General features: G+C 32.2%; 1 protein-coding gene across 1 annotated transcript; it reads right to left on the bottom strand.

The window, feature by feature from the left end:
• Positions 1–7,830: 7,830 nt before the first annotated feature.
• Positions 7,831–10,588, bottom strand: LOC106439729 (zinc finger protein NUTCRACKER). Its single transcript, XM_013881233.3, has 3 exons — positions 10,130–10,588; positions 9,297–9,693; positions 7,831–8,806 (listed from the first exon to the last, which is right to left on the bottom strand). Exons 1-3 carry the CDS (start codon positions 10,263–10,265, stop codon positions 7,945–7,947), a joined length of 1,395 nt encoding a protein of 464 aa, XP_013736687.1. The 5' UTR covers positions 10,266–10,588; the 3' UTR covers positions 7,831–7,944.
• Positions 10,589–23,116: the final 12,528 nt, after the last annotated feature.

The raw sequence follows: 23,116 nt of genomic DNA, 5'->3' as shown, positions 1-23,116 counted from the left end.
AGTTTAGATAAGTTATTCAGAAATTTCAATACAACTTAATATTTTTAAACTAACTAAGATAAACAAACACATTTAAATCTAATCAATTACTAGTTTATAATAAGGTAATTTATAAAGATAAATAGGACATTAATATAAAGATAAAGGTAATTTTTTTTTTGTGACAAAAAAAAGTAGGACATTAATGATTATGTAAAATACATATATCGTTGGAAACATGATTGCATGGTAATTTTATGAGCTCTTGTTTAATAACATATTTTCTTTGTAAAGCACACACACATTCCTTTTTTCTTCATTATTTATATCTTATGTAAAGCTAAGTCATTCAAAAAAAAAAAAAATTTTAAACCGTTTCCAAAGAAGCATGTTTTAGCATATCATTCCATAAATTGAAATAATATTCAATCGTTTGTTCCTTCCAAGTATTCACTGAATACATATAGACATTTATTTAAATTCTCTAGACATTTATTTACATTCTTTAAAGCTATATATAATATAATGGAAATAAGAAAATTACAAAAGAACATCTATAAAAACATATGTATTTTTAAAGATGAAAATTCATATCCTTATATGTTTTTAGTAATTTAGTATTAGTGATTCTATGAAAAAGGGGACAGATCTCTTTTTATCATACATATTTTGCTTACTCAATATATAATGATCAAAATTGAAGGCTAACTCAATATTTCTGTTTCAAGTGGTAAGAACGTGATTGAAGATACACAAATGTCAATCTCCTTTTTACTTAAACTACTAATCAATAATAAGTAAACGCAACATAATAATTTATTTCATTTGTTATTTTGTGCTTAAGTAAAAAAAGGATTTAACCGACACAAATACATGTGAGATCTAAAAATACACTTATTAATATATCTAATTGTAAATATATAATATTGCGAAAATAATTAAATTATTCAGCAAATAGAATTGACATATAGTTTAAAATGTATATAATATATATATAAAATGAATGAAAAGACAATCTTTAAAATCTAAATAATATTTAGGATGAAAAGACATATCTTTAGATCTCTTGACAATTTTTTCAAACAAATGAAATTTTCCATATTTATATATGTTTCAAAATATTTGATGAATTTTGAACAATGAATCTTTCCCTTTCATAATTTATTTTTGACTGTTCTGATTTCTTATGGATTATTGTTCTAATTGTGATTTTTCTTGCCCACAAATTTATTATATAAGAGATTAATAGTTGCAATGGTTGACAACCAAACATTTCACTAGTTAACTAATAGTTGTAATAGCTAAAACCAAAAGTTGTAATGACTAATCACCACATGCTACATTTACAAACAATTACAATGGTTCATCAAGACAATTATAATCTTGCCCTTAAACGATTTCAAAAATTTGCTTAAATCTCCAAAAATCCTTCCTCATTTATGTATAATTATAGATTCAGTTAATAAATAGTAAAAACTAATAAATTAAATGTGCATATATAAAAAAAATTATTTTGATTTTTTTTTTGATACTTATGTATTAATGTATAAAATTGTCTAAATATGACCAAATATTTTATCTAAAATCCGAATAGACAATACCGAATCAAACAAAAAAACCAGCATCAGAATTATAAACCATAAAATATAATTGGAAAACTATATATTTATTTTTTAAAATATATAATATTATAAAGTAATTAAATTACCCAGCAAAAAATTAGCCAAATATTTTTAAACTAATTTTAAGATTATTTGATATGTGTATAAAATATATATGTAAATGAAAGAAATATCTCATTAAAAACCTACGCAACCTTTAGAATGAATAGACACATATTTAGGCATTTTTGATATTATGCAGTTTTAACATGAAAACACACATAATTATGAAAAAGACATATATCCTTATACATTTTAACAATCTATTAAAAACTAATGTAATATTGAGGTTGAAAAGACACATCATTTCACATATTCGAAAGGTTAACCCAAAGTTATAGTGGTTAACAAATTTTTTTGCAAAAGTTCATCACAAAAGTCTACTATTACCAATGCACAGATTTATCATAGTTGCAATGGTTCATCACCACAGACTTTCATCACCAACAACTTCAATGAATTATAAATATATAATATTATAAAATAATTAAATTACACAAGATATCAAATTACCTGAATATTTGTAAATAATTTTAAGATTAATTAAATGTGTATAAAATAGATATGAAAAATGAATGAAAAGATAACTCCTTGAAAAGTTATGAAATTTTAGGATATAAATACATTTTCTTAAAACATGTTGACAATTTTTTTAAAAATCTATGCAGTTCTAAAATGAAGAACACATTTTTAAACGAAAAATAATTCTTTAAAAACCAATATATTTTTAGGATAAAATGACACATCCTTAGAAATTTTTACAACTTTTTAAATGTGTATGGATGTTTATTTTTATGCTAAATTTATTTTCTAATAACTAACTCAAATCGAAAATTCATGACTATTTGTATCGATATTTATAAACCTACAAATAATTCATTTTATTTATAATGAAAAGACACAATCTTTGATATTTATAACTTTGATTTATGATGAAAAGTTATAAATTTTGACTGATTATAATTGTGAAAACTACAATAAGATATTTATAAAAATATTATAGTTTTTCAAAAATTTATATGAATAGTCATAACTTTTATATTTTAAATAGTTATTTTTAGATAGTACTTATAGCATTAAAATACACTTTCTGGATGTAAAGACAATGAAAGACACACACACATATATATATATATATATATATATATATATATATATATTCACAACTTTTTAATAGTTATATGTTAAAAAGACACATAATTATAGAAATACACATCATTTCATAATTTGACAACGTTGCAATATAAGTTGAATTATTAGAAAACCACATATATATAGTTTTGTGTTTATTATTGAGTACTAATACCTGAGGAACTTCAACGTCTGTAAATGTCAATATTTGGGAAAAGGATTTTATTCCTCATTTAAATCATGCTCTTTGAGAGGAGAATTATGATTCTCATTCACTATTTGCCTACATATAAACAGTCAGAAATTTGACTATAGGTCCGAACATTATTAAGACAACTTATTATCATTATATATTACAAACCTGAAATTACGAATCTTCTTTAAATCGGTGTTTGTATAAAACTTTGTAGCAAGTGAAGTGTCTAATTAATTAAAGTGATTATATTCAAACAAAAATCATTTAGTAAGGATCTCAAATTTTTGGGAAAAAATAGTTAATCATTTTGGTCTAACTGATGTTACGACGACAATACGTTTCTTCCTTTGGGTTTTGGAGAGCACTGACCAAAAATCTGCAGCAATATTGTCCCAATTTGATACTCAAATTTGTGTTCTGCTGTAACTGAAGATAAGATAAAATTATTTTGTTAAAGAAATAATAATTTTAAAACGCATATGATAGAACACTTACTCTTGAAGAACGTAGCTGGCCATAATCTTACGTATTGAGTTATTTTTTCGAACTTTTGATCCCCAAACATAAGTAACTCTTTTAACAACATATGCTTCATTGTTATATATTGCCATTAATATGATAACAACTAAAACAAAACTTTGACACTTAAAAAAAAAAAAACCTGGTAAAATATGATTTGTGTTGGCTAACATTAGCAACTTTTTATACCCATGGATTCTAAATTTTGTTTTCTCAATTTGAGGTACATCGTCTAATACTTCCGATGCAATTGTATGATGAGTGAGTTGAATAGAAAGTCTGTGACCATTAGTAGTCATTTTTTCATCAACATCAAAGTTACTAATATGGTAAATAGATCATTCTTTGATGAAATCCTTGTAATAAATAAGACGATTATTTATTGAACCTTTTATTAGTTCTCATTTCACATAAATAAAATGGATATTTTTTGAAAATATATTAAAAACAATTTGTAGTAACTACTAAAGGCTTACAGTTTCATTCAAAAGCTACATTTTTTTTGTCTCAGAGAAAAGTGCCCCCTTCTTCTATTCTTTCCCCATTTTCGAATCAAGCGAATATTATTTTGTGTTTACAATTATCTTTCTCCAGATCTTTGTTTTCAGAATATGAAAACTCTAAGATAGCCATGTCTGACCCTTTTAGGATTTTAAATCGGTTTGAGAAAAACTGGTTGCAACCATGTTATTGCGAGTGTCTATGAAAATTAGTTTTGTTGTGGAGTGAATTATTCAAATATTCAAAACAGTGTCATAGTAGTTTATTGTTGTTTCGAGTTTTGAGTGAAAAGAAAATGTCAATGATTAATCACTTAAATAATAGTCGAAGCATTGCAATTATTTCCGAAGCATTGCAATCATTTGGGATGGGACGCAACTGCTGGTCTTATGCATTGCTTCGTTCTTTTTTTTTGAAGTAACTGATTTTGGTGTACTCTACATTTAATGTAATTTCATACATTTTAATGTAATCTCATACGTAACCACAAAAAGTGATATAAATTTGAAACATAACTTTAACCTTGAATAGAAATTGTTTTTATTAACTTAATGTAGTTGGCATGGATGATTATTCAAATATGTGGTTATTCTTTGTATCTGACTTGTTGTACAAAGACTAAATTTTTTTTTATTTAGGAACACATATATAAACATTGTATTTCTTGGTGGTACAAATAAATTTTATTCATCGTTTTATGTGAAATATGGGTTTCTTAAGTAATTGATGTTATCTTTAACATATCATTAGGATATACTTAAAATAATCGAGGAAATATGACTGAAACATATTGGTATTTCAGTTATTAAAAAAAATTAGATGCAAAACAAACAATTTTTATGTTTACATTATTTAAAATTCAAATTATTTGTAATAAACATAATATAAAAGTATAATCAGTAGGAACCAATTCAGTTACAAATATGAAAATTTATACCATGTTTTACTGTGTTTAAAATACATTATATATTTTAACTGACAGGAAAACCATAATAATTAGACTATAGAATTCTTAACATAATCTAGATGAATATATTCAGCTTACACATTAATTAACATTGTTACTATATTTGATCTAAGAATAAGAGTAGACTATGAAAGATGGACACATACAAATACTAATATACATATGCTTATTTTATTTATTTAATGGTTTAGTGATGTTTTAAGCGTTATTTTTCTATGCTATGTTAATATTTATTTATTTATTAACTTCAATTGGATTGTATGTATGGCTTTTATACTTTAGAGATGCTGGATTTATGAATTACGAATCTATGTATGTTGATAAGCAAAACTTAATGGAACACGTTATAAAAATAGTGTTGGAAAAATAAAACAATAAAGTAGTATACATAAACATTTATATAAACTAAATTGGGATATATTATACATGGGTTTGTTGGTTTGTTTTACAATAGCACAATGACAAGAAGGACACAATTACATGAAACAGATATAAACAAATTTGTATGTATGAAGACAAACATTTTCATCTAGTATAAGAAAATTGAGACTAATGATTTCATTATTTAGTTTTGGATTTTTAGCTATCCAAACACGTAAAACTCTTCCTAATATTTTTTGTTTATAACGTTTCATTTGAATATGTTCTAAGATTTTGTAACTAAGTAACTGTTTAGAACTTTTTTTCCACCATTTTATTATTAGTTCGATTAGTGAAATTTTGAGAAATACATGTCAAAGACTATTTATAGATTTTAAAATTTTATTTGAATAGTCACAACTTCAATTTGAATAGTCACATTCTTCCAATTTCAAAGTAGTTATTTTGAAAAAATACTTATAAGAATAATCACAACTTTTCACTTTTTAAAAGATACTTATATGAATTTGTAGAAAATACACAACCTTTCAACATTGAACTTTTTGAAAAGACACAACATGTTTGATATCTTTTTAAAAAGACATAACCCTTCAACATAAGTGAGATTCACAACTTTTGGAATTAATTAGGATTGTTATTATTTGTAGATATATAACTAAGCTTGGAACTTGAAATACTAGGGGGTGCACAACTTGACTTTGGCCATCTTATACACCAAAATTTTAATGAATTTGTCAAGAAAACTGTAAGTAGAGTAATATTATTATGGGTGCACGTGCCACCATATTTACCAAGCTGCCTTCGCCCCGACTAATAAAGGTATTAGACAAGCAAAGAGAAACAAACCGAACAAGAAATGCTTCTCTCCTAAAATGATAAAGCGTTACTCTGGAAGAGATAAGTAGAATCTATATCTGTGCTTAAATAATAATACACAGAGCACATTTAAAGATCATTTAACTCAAATTTGACCCAAAAAAGACAGATCGTTCTACTCAAATATGTTTGTAGACAAGTTACTGCCCTATAGTCTAGTCTATACTCTAATTAGAGTGTCAAACATAACTAGTAGGATAAAAAAGTTGTCACTAGAAAAAGCTAAAGTTTGGTCGTTGGTCCTATACTTTGTCTTGAATGGAAAATGAAAATTTAACGGCAACGAAGAATTGACAACGAATTTATCTGCCCTACATATGTTTCTTTTTGGGGTCAAATAAGAGATGCTTTGTTTGTTTTTTCAACAATCAAGAAGTTCTCATTATTTTCCTTTTCTATATTATGTCATGCATATCTTACACCTTTCTCCGAAATTATTAATTCACATATAAATTAAATAGTGTACTAACTTGTTAATATATAGATCTTTTCGAATGTTTTTGTTATATTATATGATGTTATCAATCAAGTTTCTCATCTTAGATTTGCAGTAAACTCAGAGTTCTTTTTATAGAAGATTTATCATCTTTATATAGCTAAACTTTGTATATATTTTCAAGCAAAAAAAAAAACTCTGTATATATATAGATGACTGAATCTTGTTTTCTTGAGAGCAAAAGGGAGATAGGAAAAAGTTGGAAAAAGCCTAAGCTATGAATATCAAGCTTTTTTCTTTTCTTTTTCCAACCCTTTTCCTCCTCTGTAAAGTATATTTTTTTGCCTTTGAGTTAGGGTTAGGATTTAAATAATTGAGCTTCAAAAGTCTCCACCTTTCATTGTCCCCACCACTTCTCCACTCTATCTATGCTTTTTAATTTTTGTATATCCTTGCATACAAGAAGAAAATTAAGACCTTTCAACTCTTTAATGGAGAATATGCATGGATCTTCACTTTATCTTCTACACCGAATATGCTTATAAACCAAGTTATCTCATTGAATTCCTTTATTCCTTGACCCAATACATATGTGGATCCCTCTTCCACCGATGGTACGTACTTAATATATTTATGTTTCTTTTTGGGGTTAAGTGACGATATTAAGACTTTATAAATCGTAAGCCTTTACATTATCTTTCTTTTTAATTAATCAACCATAGACCATGCATTCTACAAAAGAAAAACTAAAGAAGGTAAAGACTGTATATTACACCTTCAATTCAATAAACCGTGATTGTTCAGAGAATAAGAGACTAAGAGAAACGGTGAAAATAAAGATGAATCTCATAGAAGTAAGTCAAATATCATTGAGGGGGTTTTATAATGCCGAAACTTTTAAAAGCTAACAATATTATTTAAAGTTTAACTATATATTAAAGTATAAATAATTAATATTAAAAAGTAAGGTGCATATTATTATAGATATAGACCATTGTGATGTTTTATTATAATTATATTTTATAAATAATTTAATACCAATCGAGATATAGTCCAAAAAATTCTGAATGTCTAGTGTCCTACATCCAAAAGACCATTTCTTGGAAGCTTACATATGTGATCACATTTTCATAAACTTTTTTTTTTTTTTGAAAAACACATTTTTATAAACTTAAACCTTGAATAAGAAAACAACGTCCACTACTATTAGTGTTCAAAGAAAATGGTGGAAATTACACAAGATTCCTTGTCCTTTTCGTTATTTATCCATAAACCCCGAAACTTTTAGTTAAACGTTTCAAATCCATCCATTGATAGACGATGGATGGCACAACGTTTGTACACCGACCCCAAGGAAATCTCGAGTTTGCCCTCCTCCACCACCTTCTCCTCCACCATCAACTTTTCTACGTTTCCAGGGGTAATTCTGTAGTTCCTCCATCGCAGACGCAACCGTAACATCGTTTCTAACGTTCTCAGTCTCCTGATCATGACTATTACTCACTACTCCAATGTTGTTGTTAGTTCCGAACAAAGCAAAGAACTTTTCACCGCCGTCATAACCAGTTGTGGTTTGGTCAGAGGATTTTTGTGGGAAACTCTTGAGAAACGCCGACGGGTTAGTGGTCGTTGCCGTCGTCGAATTGGCGCCAATTTCAGCCGCTTTTTGTAGCAACGCAGTGGCGGACATGTTCACGTTTGCGTTTAGGCTTTGTGTTTGGTCACTGCTGAACAAAGAAGGGACAGAGAGAGTAGCAGTAGTGGTCGAGCTGGCGTTTGCGGTTTGTGTAATGAGGTCATTGTGATTATTATTATTAATGCACCCGGACGCAGCCTTAGCGTTTGCGAAAACCCACTCGTAGTCTTGCGGTTGCGTTTGAGACGTTGGGGCGATGTCTTGGCCCATCCATAGGGAGAGGGAGGAAGAGGATGACGGAGGTGGCGGTAGAAAATGATGATGGTGGTTTTGATTTGTTGGTGGTTGCGGTTCAAATGGTTGAAGCGGTGGGTTGAGTGTTCCCATGAGATATTGATAGTTCAGATTCATTCCTACGGTTCCAGCCGCGGATAAACCGTTAAGATGAGATGCTGCGTTTATTTTGGCGGTTTCTTCAGCTAAGGCATCGCAAAATGCTCTATGGGTGATGAAGCTGTCTCGCCTGTTTCAGCCAAAAATCACCATTAGGTCTTAATCACGATTTGAATTTATGGAAGTGCTCAAAATTAATTAGCCCATATTAGGAAAACAAATAATTCCCATTTTTTAATTTGTGGAGCAGACATAATTAGAGAAATTACTGATATAAAAAAAAATTATAAGTTTGGCAATGTGTTAAAATTGTGCAAATTAAGTTTAAAAAAAGAAGAAGCTAAAGATGGTGTTATTTGCTCCCTTTTTGTCACAATCATCACACAGTAAAAACATTTGCCAAGAAAGAAACTTTACTCTACTTCAAGAAGACAAACAAAACACATAGAAAATGACAAAACTTAGTTATAAACCTGAAATACTGTATCAACCTATATATATTCACAAAGAAAAGATGTAGACACCATAAAGCTATATAAATGATCAGTACAAACGACAACGCAGTATATATCTACATATTTATAAATTTAAATAAGTATGTACGTAATATATATTTGTACCTGGAGAAAATGGTGCCACAGTCGCAACGGTACTCTCTAGTACCACAAGTTTTCGAATGAGCTTTATAATCAGAATGAACAGCGTATCTCTTGGCACATTTCTCGCACGTCCACTTCTTTTCTCCGTGTTTCCTACAGAAATGTTTTTTGATACCGGTGAGATCGCCCAGAGCTCTAGCGGGGTCATGGTGGACACAAGTCTTCTCCGGGCAAACATAGACACGTTTCCTCACTTCTTTGCTTGTCCTCTGCTTTAGCTTCCATGGAAGATTGTGTCCTCGACGATGAAGCTGTAAGTTCTGGTCTCTTTGGAAACCTTTACCACAGACCTCGCATAGGAACCGATTCGTAGCCATCAAGGTCTTGGGAGATAAAGCTATGACTTCAGCTTCCGGATCTATGTAGATCATTAAGATTATTTTTTTGGTTTCCATTAGGTCAAATCGGAAACACAAAATATATGTTTGGATCGTCGGATCATGTGTTTTAGTCAAATTTGTAATATTCCTTTTTGTGCTTTTCTTTGTGGGGTACTAATAAAGGGATTGTACATACATATTCTATTGGAACTCAGTAACTTCTAAGAAAATAACTCTATAGATCATAGAAAATTTTAATTTTAATCTACAAAGCCTCGTCTTCTAAACAGTAAACTAGCATCCAAATATCCAGTAATCAAATATATAACTCGTGCAGCCAATTTTTTATTTATTAGATCAAGATCTATAACAAAACAACCAAATGAAATTAACTAATAGGGGGAACCTTAAAAAGATTCTAGGGCTTTCTTTATAAGTGATGATCAAGCTTATAGATTTAATATACAGAATTACCAGGATTTCCAGGGAGATTTCTCTTCTTCTTAACAAGAGGAGGATTGATGAGAGATTCATCATGATCCAGAGTTGATGAGCTCGGAGCAAATGCTGCAGATCCGCTAGAAACAGTCTTAAGAACTTCACCTGTCATGTCTTCTTCTGGGTACTTGACTTATTGTAAGAGAGATTAAAAAGTAAGTTTTTGTATATAGCTGAGAGTGAGAGAGAGATAGAGAGAGAGAGAAAAAGAGTAAGATAGGAGAAGGTTAAGAAATATGCAAGTTAACTATGAATGAGAAGAAAACAAAGACAAAGATATATTGGGTTCTCCACTTGTATATCTGTCTTTTGTCTTAACGTATACCACTGTGTATATATCAGCTCATATATATATATGTGTGTGGTTATATTATATGACCACCTTGATCTGTTAAACTATGCATCCATTTTATTAAAATAAAAGGTAATTGTTATTTCCTTTTTCTTTATCTAACAATTTTAAGGGTATGAAGTGGATGGCGGTGGAAAAATCATAAGCTGAAAGTGATAGCATCAGAGCCAATAAAAAAAATTAAAATACAAAAGATGAAAGATAGAAAATAACATGCCTCGAATATATTAAAGCTCTATTGGAAAGAGTTCCTAAAATGAGTTTCTAATCAATATATATACTATAAAAATTTAAAATATATATACTATAAAAATTTAAGTATCTTAAAATTATTAATCAAATTTCACTTGTGAAATGGAGTATTACTTGAGAGAAACACATATTTTAATATTTTTTCACAAGTTTTCAAATAAAAATTTTCTTTTATTCTCATTTTCATATTAAGTTAAGATATCATATGTAGAATTCTCAAAAAAAAAAACTCTAATATGTAAGCTCCTTGATTCTCTTGTGAATTATATTCGTTATTTTCGTTTAATTATTCACACATCCTAATCAAACGATAGTAACCCGATGATAAAAAATGAATTTGGGATAAAGCGTAAATCCGTTGCTCCTGGATTCTCTTGCTAAGAACTAAGTTACCATTTACTTAATTAGCCAAACAAAAATAAAACTATGTTTTAGACTTTATAGAAAATATGGAGTCGAACTAACCGCTGATATTGTTCTCTTTGGAAGATTAATTGAACCTTGGCTAGATTAAAAAAAAGAAGTTATACATCCTTATATTTATGTAGTTGTTATTGTAGGTAATCAACAGAATATTTTTAACAGGTCTTCCTGGATATGGAAAGTTATGAACCAATTATTCTAAGTAAATATAAAATTAGATATTTGATGCTGTAGGATGCATAAATATGTAACTAATATAGGTTGTTAAAAAAAATATGTAACCAATAGAAATGAATTTCCCTTTAAATATTTGAATTTTGCTGTGGTGGTGCGTTATATGACACATAGAAAGTTAAGATTTCTGCCTTTTCTATTTGGAATGATGATCCCATTATTTTGCGTTTGCCCTTTCTTCTCCATTTTCTGTGTTTTTGCACTATATTAATTACTTACTTTTGTTCCCACATGGTCATGGTACTTTGTGTCAATTTTCATTACCTAATATCTGATTTTCATGTTTTCATTTCAAACAACTAAATATAGATATGTTATATTTATGTTTTCATTTTCGAAGAACTAAATGATATGTTGATTGAAGGTTATAAGTAACTTAACCTTGTGTTGACAAAAAAAAAAATTAACCTTTTAGCTTTTGTGTGATATAATGTTTAAATTTATATCTTTTATTTTTATTTTAAATTAAATTTATTATTAAATTTATTATTTCGTTCTCACCTTTTATTAATTGTTGCAGGAGTTTTAACTCGGAAACACACAGTTAGCTAAATCACTCTCTTTAAACATATCTCTCTTTTTGAAGGTTAGTATTAAAATTCAAATGTTAAAACTAGGGGAATAATAACACTATTCAAAGTTTTGTTTATTTTGTCATCTGTGAAATTTCATCTTTTGTAATAATGATTTGTGAATTATACTCGCCTGAGACCGGCTAATAAAAATCAACACATTTATACCCGGACTTTACAGTGGAGTCTCTCATTGACTCTACCTCGTGCACTTAGAATTCACAGGCAATTCGGGCTTTGGTGGATCCACAGGATGCGAAACTTATAGAAAGCATACCAGTGAGCAGGACTCAGAGGGTAGATAGAGATGGATAACACTTCACAAAAAATGAGAAATATACGGTCAAATCAGGATATCAGGTAGAGCGGATCTATCCAGATAGAGAAAGACCACCACTACTGATTGGCCCCACATTTGATGTTTTGAAGGCTTTATGCTGGAAAATACGGTGCCCACCAAAGTTTATTTCCTATGGCAATTAGTGACAGAGTGTATAGCAGTAAAGAAGAATTTACAAGTGAGGAGGATTCAAGGGGATTTTTTTGTGTAAGATGTGGAGCCCACGAGGAATCGATAAACCATGTATTTTTTGAATGTCCTCCAGCACTCCAGGTTTGGGCTCTCTCGAAGATATCATCAAATCCAGCTATTTTACCAACAAGTTCCCTCTTCACAAACATGGATCATTTATTCTGGAGAGTTTTCCCGCAGATGGAGGATCATCAGTTTGCGTGGATACTATGGTACATCTGGAAAGCTAGGAATAATAAAGTTTTCAATAATCTGGATATGGATCCAATGGATACGCTTAAATTGGCAGAAACAGAATCAACACTGTGGGCTGAGGCACAAATATTGAATGACCAGAGGACAGTACCACAAATGATGGATACGATCTTGCCGTCGATTCCAAGAAAATGGTGTTTTACAGATGGCTCCTGGAAAGAGGATGTTATTTTTTCAGGACAAGATTGGTTCAACACTTTAGAAGGCTTTGATGGATTGTTGGGGGCGAGGAATGTTAGGGCTAGTATATCTCCTCTTCATGCGGAGATGGAAGTGCTACTCCGGGCAATGGAATGCATGAAGAATTTACGTCAATTTCAGGTTACATTTGCAACAGATTGTTCTCAATTGGTGAAGATGGTTTCGGAACCAGAAGAATGACCAGCTTTTGCAAACTATTTGGAAGATGTCGAGATCCTGAAAGAGAGCTTCACCCGATCAGAGATTATCTATGTACCAAGGACGCAAAATTCAAAAGTGGATAGACTAACACGCAGTGTTAAGAAGCAACCGTCTTTTGTCGTTCACATGGATGCAGATCACCCGGTTTGGTTTACAGAGTCAGTATGAGTCTGTATTTGTTGATGAAAAAAAAAAGATTTGTGAATTATAATACTGAAACCATAAGCTGAATAGTGTTGTCCACTTGAGAACAGCAACTTAGCAAGTACTGTAGAGACAGAGCGGTAACGGGTATGGAACCGAGCACTGTGTTTCTTTCCATATATATTGAGTAGATGAGTGCTTGGGTGATGACAAGGACTTGAAGATCTTTGGTAGAAGATTATATGTCTCACAGTCATTAGTTTAAAAAAAAAAAAAACCTGAAAATATTACATTTATGATCTTGACTAATTTTTAAAAAGAAAGTGTATTCCATAGGTGAATTTTCTTTCTAGGTATTCAAATAAAATATAAAAAACTTAATTTATATCCAGGTGAGTAGGTGACCATATATAAGATAAAGTGTAATGTACCAGATCACCTAGCTCCTCAAACTCCTCCTACCACTAAATCATCAATTTGTGGTTAAAGTAGTTATTTGTATGAATCATAATTTTTAGTTATAGGTGAAAGATGTAAGTCAGATCCGACGGTGATGGTTACATCTCTTGTTTGTCAAACAAAGCCTGCAATGCACGTGCTCTTTAGATGTAATCCAACAACATACGACAAAATTAAGACATGCATTAAGAGTTCCATCCGACAGTAAATCTATTAATTCGGGATGAAATCCGACTAATTCATTCCAGTAAAATATTAGTTTTTTGACCCATTAAACCAAAAGACGGAAACAATGAAAATGAAAAATATACTTTGTTGTTGAGTTACATACTCACTTTACTATATAATAGCTCTAAAATGTAACATTATTTCGATTGAGCAAACTGATTTTTTTGAAACATTGATATTTTTCTTTGTTGACTAATTAAAATTTATTATTGCGACTAAGCTGTCCAAAATCAAACTTTTCAGAACATATTAATTTAACGTTAGTTAATTTCATGTACCTATTTTTTTTACTTAACAAGTTTTTCTATATTAGAAAAACAAGAAGTTTTTTTTTTGTTTTTATAAATATTGTTTGTGAATTTAAGAAGAAACTTTGGTGACTTTATTGAATAAAGAGTATAGTTATTCATATATTTTCTTTAACAGTTTTGTTTCCATTCCTTTACGCCCTCTTTTTCTTTAAGAAAGTTATAACAAGTTACAAAGCGTTACACCAAAAAAAAGTTACAAAGCGTTTTTTTTTCTTTTGGAAAAAGTGAGATATATATGAGATTTGAGAAATTTCTTCAACAAACCATGAATTAGTATATATCGGTGTCTTTGAGAATTTATCTTCCAGCAACGTAACTCATAGTTAGACTATACTATAAATCTTGGAATATCATCAAACAGAACTTCTACATCACATTATCACTACATTTTGACAGATACACCATTTCCAGCTGTCTCTATGTTCTTCTCTCTTGTTAGCTTATACAAGCTCTAACTTAAATTATCTTTATACATGATATCAGTTTTTGTTAAAACCTCTAGGCAAGCTAAAAATTATTTTTATGACACATCAAGCCACTTAATAGCTATAGCGCCTGTATCGCTGGTTATTAAACCTGATCATAATAAGCAGCTATTTCATATAATTTATAGTTTATATGTTAATGCACAATTTTATTATGCGCGTCGTCATGATACTATTAAAACCAGTGTTTTTAAAACCGGACCGGCTAACGAACCAAAATTTTTTTGGGTCATGGGTCATTGTGGTTCGACCGGATCTGAACCGGGTTCGATCGGGTTTACTTAGATTAAACTAAATTTAATGATATTTTATAAATAATATGCATATTTTTGTAAAAAATAAATCATATCAAATAAAATGTTTAAATAGCCATAATGTGTAGAAAAACTTAAAAATAACAATTAAAATCTAAAATCAATATGAAAAGTACATTTAAACTTTATTCGCAGATCTTATCACTCTACATCTTCATCACCTTTTTAAAAAAAAAATATACACATTAGGTAAAAGTTATATTTTGACATATAAATTTCAGAAACGAAAATGTTTCAATGATTTAAAGTCTTCAAAACAAGTGATCATGAAATAATTTTTTTTAAAAAAGTGAGAAGTAGACAAAAACAATATCTCGACGTGAATATTAAACTTTGTGAATCTTGTAATTTATGAGTTACAGAGAAAACAAAAGAAAAGGACGAGAGATAATACTTTATTAATCTTTGATAAATCTTATTTCTACTTAAAAAGGAAGAAAAATGAATTGTTTCATTAACAAAATTTTAGCTTATATACAAATCGGGGTTTGGCCGGTTCATTGGGTCGCCGGTTCCCGGGTTTTTGACGGTTCGGTAAGGATTTTTGACTGGTTCAATTTTAGTTGGGTTTTAGCATTAACCCAACCCGGATTATTTCGGTTCATGGTTCAACCCGGTCTGACCGCCGGTTCGGTCCGGGTTTAAAAACATTGATTAAAACCAACACATAGGACATCAGCCAGTGAATTCTACAAATATCAACGGTTTTACCTCGTTAGGAGGTCGCTGATTCATCTCATTAAAGTTTTATTCCAATCGATCCCCGAACAAATAAGAATTACTAATCATTTATTTTTCCCCTAAGCTAAGACGTGAATTATCATAGTATTATTAAAAATAATAAAGGTGAGACATATAACTGACAAAAGGCAGGTTAAGGCTTTAGAAGTCGACTGCTTGTGGGCTGACCTAATTAACAATTCTTTTGTGTATATTTAAAGTTTAATCATAATGTAATGATGTTTTTAAGAGTGTCCTTTTTATTGTTAAATTGGTGAATCTTTTTTTACTATTAATTTTTGGAGTCTTCTTCTTGAACTATGGTGACACCAGAATATTCTCCTACAATTTCGAGACTTTGTAACATATATAATATTGCTCCCTTTGCTTTGATAGATAATAGATATTCGTAGACATAAAATATTCAAAAATACAAACATGTATACATATAATATATATTGGGTATACATACTGATTCATATCGTACAACATCTTTGAAAGAATAATATTCTAATCCTTATAAAAAAATAATAATATTCTAATTCGAACTATGTATGGTAGTTATATTTGGCAAATTTTCAGAATTTGTTATTTCAAAAAATATATAGAGTTAGCTTCTTCTTTTTTTTTTTGAATGAAGAGTTAGCTTCTTCTTTTTCTTGTCACAGTATATATAGAGTTAGCTTAAATTGCAAAGTAAGACAGATGTGGATCTAGATGGTACATTACAGATATACCACATGCTCTTGGTTCATAAGAAAGTAGAAGAATATATACTTTTCGCAGATGCATTATTTGGTTAAAATGGAGACATATCCCTTTGTGATCTTGCCTCGTTCGTTGGGAGAGAAAATAAAATAAAAATAATAGAGTGCCAACTATATCCAAATAACGTATAGAGAATATATCGACACACACTACAAACCTGTCAATAGATAACACACATGCATACATCTATACATACAATATGAAATCGTATAGAGTTACGGGTCATTAAATTTCATGCTAGAGTGAGAACTTCTACAGGTTTTGACCCATATTATACAATATTAGGGTTTAAATTTGGAGTTCAAAGTTAAAAGGTTTCATATGTGTATTATCTATGCATGTTAATGTTATACATGTACAGCAAGTAAATAGATGCGTACACAGTATATATACATGGAAGAGGGTGCGATCAATAAACAACATTTCAAAGAAGACAAAGGAAAGATTCATGGCCTTATACTTTGGCGACATATACATATCAAATAAACAAGAGACGATTAGAGTAAAAAGTATACATATGTCACATAGTGAATGATAATGGTATTATTGTTTTTACTCCCAATTTGATCAATCCAATACGTTAAGTCAATCACTATGGACAAATATTAGAAGACAGAAATATTTTGTTTTTTTTTGCCTTTTCTATTACCAACGTTATACATATCCATCACTGTATACATACTACTAAAAAGCTTATAAAAATCGGATAGCAATGCATGCTAAAAGTTATATATGTAGACCAATGATTACGAGTGATGATAATTAAGAATTAACTATATGTGGGGGAAAGGATGCAACATCGAGCTCTCTCTATTCTCTTTCTCGCTTAGTTTTCACCGTCGTTCTCTTCCGGCATCGGCTGGCCGTTCGCCTGTGTCGGAGATCCCCTCTTTCCCTTCCCTCGTTTTCCTTTTGCCCCTTGGTGGTCCTCTTCTCCTCTCCCGATATGCTCGGGGCTCTGGGGGTCGTAGCCGTCCATGTATCTTAGATCCAGCCGGCGGATCTGGTTGCTTGTGGCGCGTTCCGGTTCTCTGGAGTCACGGCGAGGGTTTCTGGCGGGAGGACTTTCTGTGGGGTCGGTTTTTAGGGTTTGTGGTTGGCGCTCCGGAAGTTTTCTTCGATTTTGGCTCGTCTGCTGAAGGTGGTGGCGCGTGGAGCGGTTTGCAGCGTCTTTTCACTCAGATCTGGTGTCATGTGCTTCACTTTCCCGTTTATCTCTCAAATCTGAGTGTTTTTGAAGAGGGTTCAGTAGCGGTGTGCTTCCTTCTCGGGGGTCCTGAGGGTTGCCCAGTTCCCTTGTTTCTCTCTCATGGGGGACTGCTTTGGAGTATCTCTTCCAAATCCAGGTGTGCTCGGTGTCCTGAAGTCGTCGTGTGTCAGCTTCTTGTTCTCCGGCTTAAGTGTGTGTAGGCGACAGGTCTTTTGGTGTTGTTTGCTTCTATGCATCCGGTGCTTCTAGGCTTTAAGCCTGCTCCTCCATTTGTGTGCTCGCTTCTCGCCCTCTCAGTTCTTCTTGGGCTCTGTTATGGGTCTGGTCTCCTGCTCTCCACTGCTGTTGGTTTTGTGTCACCGAAAGCTGCAGTCTTTGGGTAAGAAGTTACTGTCCTCTTGTTCTCAGTTGTAGTTCGGGTTCGGGTTTGGTGTTCTTCTGTTGAATCGACAGGTTTATACTTCCCGGTGACATCTCGTGGTCAAGTTGCTCCATCCCTGTGGCGTCTTAGTTTCCGCTTGGTTCTTTGCGTCAGGAATAGTTGGCTTTCTTCTTTGCAGGTAGTGATTGGTTCTGTTTGGTTGCTATCACCTTGCCCGTTTTCTGCTGCGGGAGCTGGAGACAGAAGCTCTCTCATTCACCGGTGGTGTGGAGCCTACTTAAGAGTGAACTTCCGCTTACATTTGTGGTCTGCGCATTGTAGGTTTCAAGTCTTTGGAGTTTGGAGTTTGGCTTGGGTGATCGCCAATACGGACTTCGATGGAATGGTCTCGGTTTTGGTATGTACTCTTTCATTGCCGTCAATTCGGTCTCTTCTCTTCTCTTGCCGCTGTGACAGCTAAGGCCAAGAAACCTTAGTATGTATTGGTTCTCAGCTTCCCTGTCGGTTCCTCTCTTTATTGTTGGTATTTGGTTCTCATGTGATTGTTTTCTTGTTGATTATCTTTACCAGTGGTAGAAAGCTCCATGGCTTTGGTTTAGTACCTCTTTAGGGTAGGAATTGGTGTGTCAATTTGAGCTTCCGTGCTCCTTTCCCTGTATTTCATTTTCTTGTTTGTATGCTGCTCCTATTCAAATTTATGAAAACCCTTTAACAAAAAAAAGAATTAACTATATGTGTGTGTGTTTTTAATACATGAATCGGATAAGCTGCTCTTATTTTTGTGGACTACATGAATTTTCGATCATATGCTATGTAAAATAATTTATATGGTCTGTGAAATATTGTTGGCACTAGAGTTCATGATGTATTCGTGCTACATAGACTATTTCGTACTAGAATTGATGATAAATTCGTGCTACATAAACTTTTAACCGACGTTTATTTATAACAAGAACCATAAATCTTTTGGTAAAAAATAACCTTAAATCTCAAAGTTACATGTCCTTTCCAAATAAATAACTCCTCCTCCGGTTAGTAATCAAGCGAATAAACACAACCAATCACAGCTAAAACAGTCTATACAACAAAAACTGTGTCTATAATCGTACAAGTACAGGTTATGTATACGCTGTTACCTTTTCCATACAACTTCCTGTGAAAAATTGTAATGGGACCTTAACTAAGATTCTCTTTCATGGGCCGTAAAAGTAACAAAAAGATAAAGTCGTGTCCAAACTTTTCCACAAAGTTGATAAAGATTCACATTATCCATTAATTAGTGGTAATTGAGAAAAGTATTTCTATTTTTTTTCCTGGAAGAAAGACATGTACGCTGTAAAAGTAATGGAAAAGTCTATTTTTATTCATAACATAGAGGTTTCTTATATAGAAGATTACACCGTCATAGATAAATGGAAAGAGTACAAATCATAATCCAACTAGGAAAAAGGAAAACATAAAGACATAAGGAAAATGAAAAGATGGCCGACTCTCTCTTTCTTGGGCCGCTGATGGTATAATCTCTTGGTAATGAGCCATCCACAATCTGGTTAATAACACTCCCCCTTGGATGCCATAACCATTTAGAGCTTGTAATGTGCTTTAATGTTGCCTCATTAAAACCTTACCAGGAAAAACCCAATTGGGACAAAACCATGGTGAAGGAAAAAGAGTACAACACACATTACTCCCCCTGATTTGGACATTACATAAGGTCCCTTGGACCTCTCCAATTTTCTGCAATCCGTGGGTGATGAAGATCTTGGACAGAATATGCTTCGTCCTCGAACATGATAGTTGGTTCTTCTTTACCATCGGCCATGCCACAATCTGATCGAACATATTGAGTCATCGACCTCAAATACACACACATGAAATCTTGGATGATGTTGCTGTGATATGCGTGTACCACCATGTGTAAAACATAACCTGTCTGAAAAACAAATCAACAAAACCAAATAACCCCTCTTTGGGCTGGTTAGTATAAAATAAACCAAAATCAAAGGCTTCTTCATCGTCCTTCTTATGAACCAAACAAATCAGTATCTAAAACAAGACTTCTGCACCGTCCATCTCAGGACTAAATGGACTTCTTTATCGTCCACCTTTGGACTGAATGGATCAGTGTCCAAAACAAGTGATCTCACGCCCATGTACTAGATAATGAGTGAGACTGGTCCATATTAAATCTCTTGAGTACCCTTTTTTTGTATATACTATTTGATGCACAAGGATTTCATTGTTAATGTACTGAAGCTGTAATCCCAAACAAAACTTTGTTTTACAAGATCTTTCATCTCAAACTCTTTCTTGAGATATTCAACTGTTTGGGAAATTGTATCCAGAGGTTCTTAGAATATTCAGATCATATACTTTGATGATTATCAATATTGTTCTCGAGAACTTGCTGTTCTTTCAGCTCAATACCCTCTAGTACTTTCATTATCCAGTGGACCATATAAATATGCAGTCACTACATCAATTTGCTGCAAGTCTGATTTTCTCTCTTATATAGCCAGACTTATGAGAAATCTAAAAGTAGTTGCATCCACCACATGAGAGTATGTCTCCTCATAATCTATTACTGGTCTTTGTGAGAATCCTTGTGCAACATCAGCTTTATATCTCACGATTTCTATTCCTCACAAGACCCATTTATATCCACTGGTTTTAACATCATATGATATCTTAATCATATGGCCAAATACGCCTTTCTTCTTTAAACTATTTAACCCCACGTTTCCATTCAATCCAATCTATTCTATGAGTGCGCACTCTTATATTGACGTGAGTTCATGATCCTCGCTTATATTCATAAATTCAAGTGCTACCTTGTATGCAAATAAATCATCTTATGTCGACATTCCTTATTGGTTCCATTATGATCCAGACATGATATAATCGATTGAGATTCATTATTATCAGGACCTTTAATACTTTACAGCTTGGCGTCCCAAGCTACATTGCTTGGTACCTTAGAGCCGGCCGGCCTTATCTCTATGGGATGGTTTCCTTAGTATCCTCGGATTTGAATTTTGATTATCATTCTCTGCACCTTTCTTTTGTTTCCGAGGATTCTTATCTTTTGGAACCTATTGGTCTACCACATTTCATACGTTGTCTAGACTCTGTAGCAACTTGACTGTGTCTCTTCTTGGACATCAAATTCGTTGGTGCTTTACAAGCTGGTTTATATATGACTTAGTCATTCTTTTTCGGGTCAGCAAATGTGTCTGGCATTTGATTAGCTAGCTTTGTAAATGTATAATCTTTGGACGTCTATTTCACATTCTTTAGTCCGAGGATCTTGCCAAGACATTGATGGTTGATTTCATTCTATTTCTTTTACCAGCTTTATTATTTTTCTCCTTCTGGAGTTAAAATAATCCGTGTACCTGGCCTCAAATATAATCACCCATAGTTGGCTCAAAGTACTTTATTATTGTGGGAGAATCATATCCAACATATATCCCCATCCTCCTTTTGAGGTCCCATCTTAGTTCTATGTGATGGAGCAATTAGTACATAGACAACACATCCAAATGTCTTATGATGGGGTATGTCTGGCTCTTGACCCGTTAATAATTGTGATAGGGGATATCTACGCTCACTAAATGGCCTGATGCGTATTAATTTAGGTGCATGTAAATTTCGTGTGGCCCAAGCTGTGAATGGGAGTTTTGACCTCATAAGTTATGGTCTATCAATCAGCTATTTGTGTTTTAAAAGATTTTTGGCCAAGCCATTTTTGGTATGGACATGTATCACAGAATTTTCACACTTACCCCCATGGACATACCATAATCATTTAAATACTTGAGACATGTATTCACCAGTATTATCTAGACATATAGTTTTTATTATGAAAAAGGGGCTCATAGCCGTTTTACTGGTGATGGCCTAATGAGTTTCCCTTGTGTACATGCTACACACGTGAGATTCTTTGGGATAACTCTTCTTATCTTTTAATGTGTACCTTTTGAATATCAATTTTCGCATCATGTTTGGAACATGATGGCCTATCCGGTCGTGCCATAAAGTGTATATTTTCGCAGGCTTTTAGCCTCTATCATATTGATCTATGCATAGTCTAGGTCAGTAGAGAATGCAGGTATAGTCTTTAGGACTTATTATGGCCTTGGGCGATTTTATACATATATCTGAAGGAACTATTTGTTTCCTTCGCCCATTGTTTCAATATGGAAACCATTCATTCTTATATCTTTAAAACTCAATAGGCTGCTCTTACTCTTAGAGCTGGGTGAATATAAGGCATCACTGATTTCTAGATGCATACCATTCGGCAATAATATATTAGCCTAGCCATAGTCTTCTTTCAGACTGGCGATACCTGCTTTAGTAATTATATTGGCATTTTTCTGTGTACGCATATAGAAAAATCATTCATTCATTTAATCTAAGCAGACAATGTAATAGAAATAAATTCAATGAGATAAAAATCAGAGAAAGCATACAAGCAAAGCAATCACACAAGTTTGATGTCGAAATCAGATTATCAACTTGATTCTTTTAGGCAATCATAAGTCTCATATTCCATAAGATCATCTTGATCATGTTCGAAATTATTTTCACCATCTTTATAGACCAAGTGGGTGTCAGGATTCTTCCCTTTCAGACTCTCTTTGGTAGAGGTTACAAAAATGTTTGGGAGTCCTTCATATCTTAGCCCAATGGTTCCCCATTCCACATCTCTGGCACACTGATTTGGTCGAGCTTTGTGGTTTAAAGGATATACCACGGCCACTGCCTTGACGATGACTCAAATTGGGTTGATACACACGGCCTCTGCCATAGTGATTCCCACGGCCAAATGTGTTATAGTGGCCATGGCCACGTCCTTTCCACCCTCCACGGCCATGGCCGTGTGGTCTATCATTCTGGACGTAGTTACTTTTTTTT

The sequence above is a fragment of the Brassica napus genome, chromosome C7 (assembly GCF_020379485.1).
Source record: "Brassica napus cultivar Da-Ae chromosome C7, Da-Ae, whole genome shotgun sequence".
Taxonomy (NCBI): Eukaryota; Viridiplantae; Streptophyta; class Magnoliopsida; order Brassicales; family Brassicaceae; genus Brassica; species Brassica napus.
This window is presented reverse-complemented; position numbering and strand designations above follow the sequence as displayed.

What these genes read in the sequence shown, in the direction of transcription:
- LOC106439729 (XM_013881233.3), bottom strand. Translation starts at nt 10,265, where the DNA reads ATGACAGGTGAAGTTCTTAAGACTGTTTCTAGCGGATCTGCAGCATTT. An exon ending in AAATCTCCCTGGAAATCCTG is followed by an intron (nt 9,694 to 10,129) that starts GTAATTCTGTAT and finishes TGATCTACATAG; the next exon opens with ATCCGGAAGCTGAAGTCATA. An exon ending in TGTGGCACCATTTTCTCCAG is followed by an intron (nt 8,807 to 9,296) that starts GTACAAATATAT and finishes TGGCTGAAACAG; the next exon opens with GCGAGACAGCTTCATCACCC.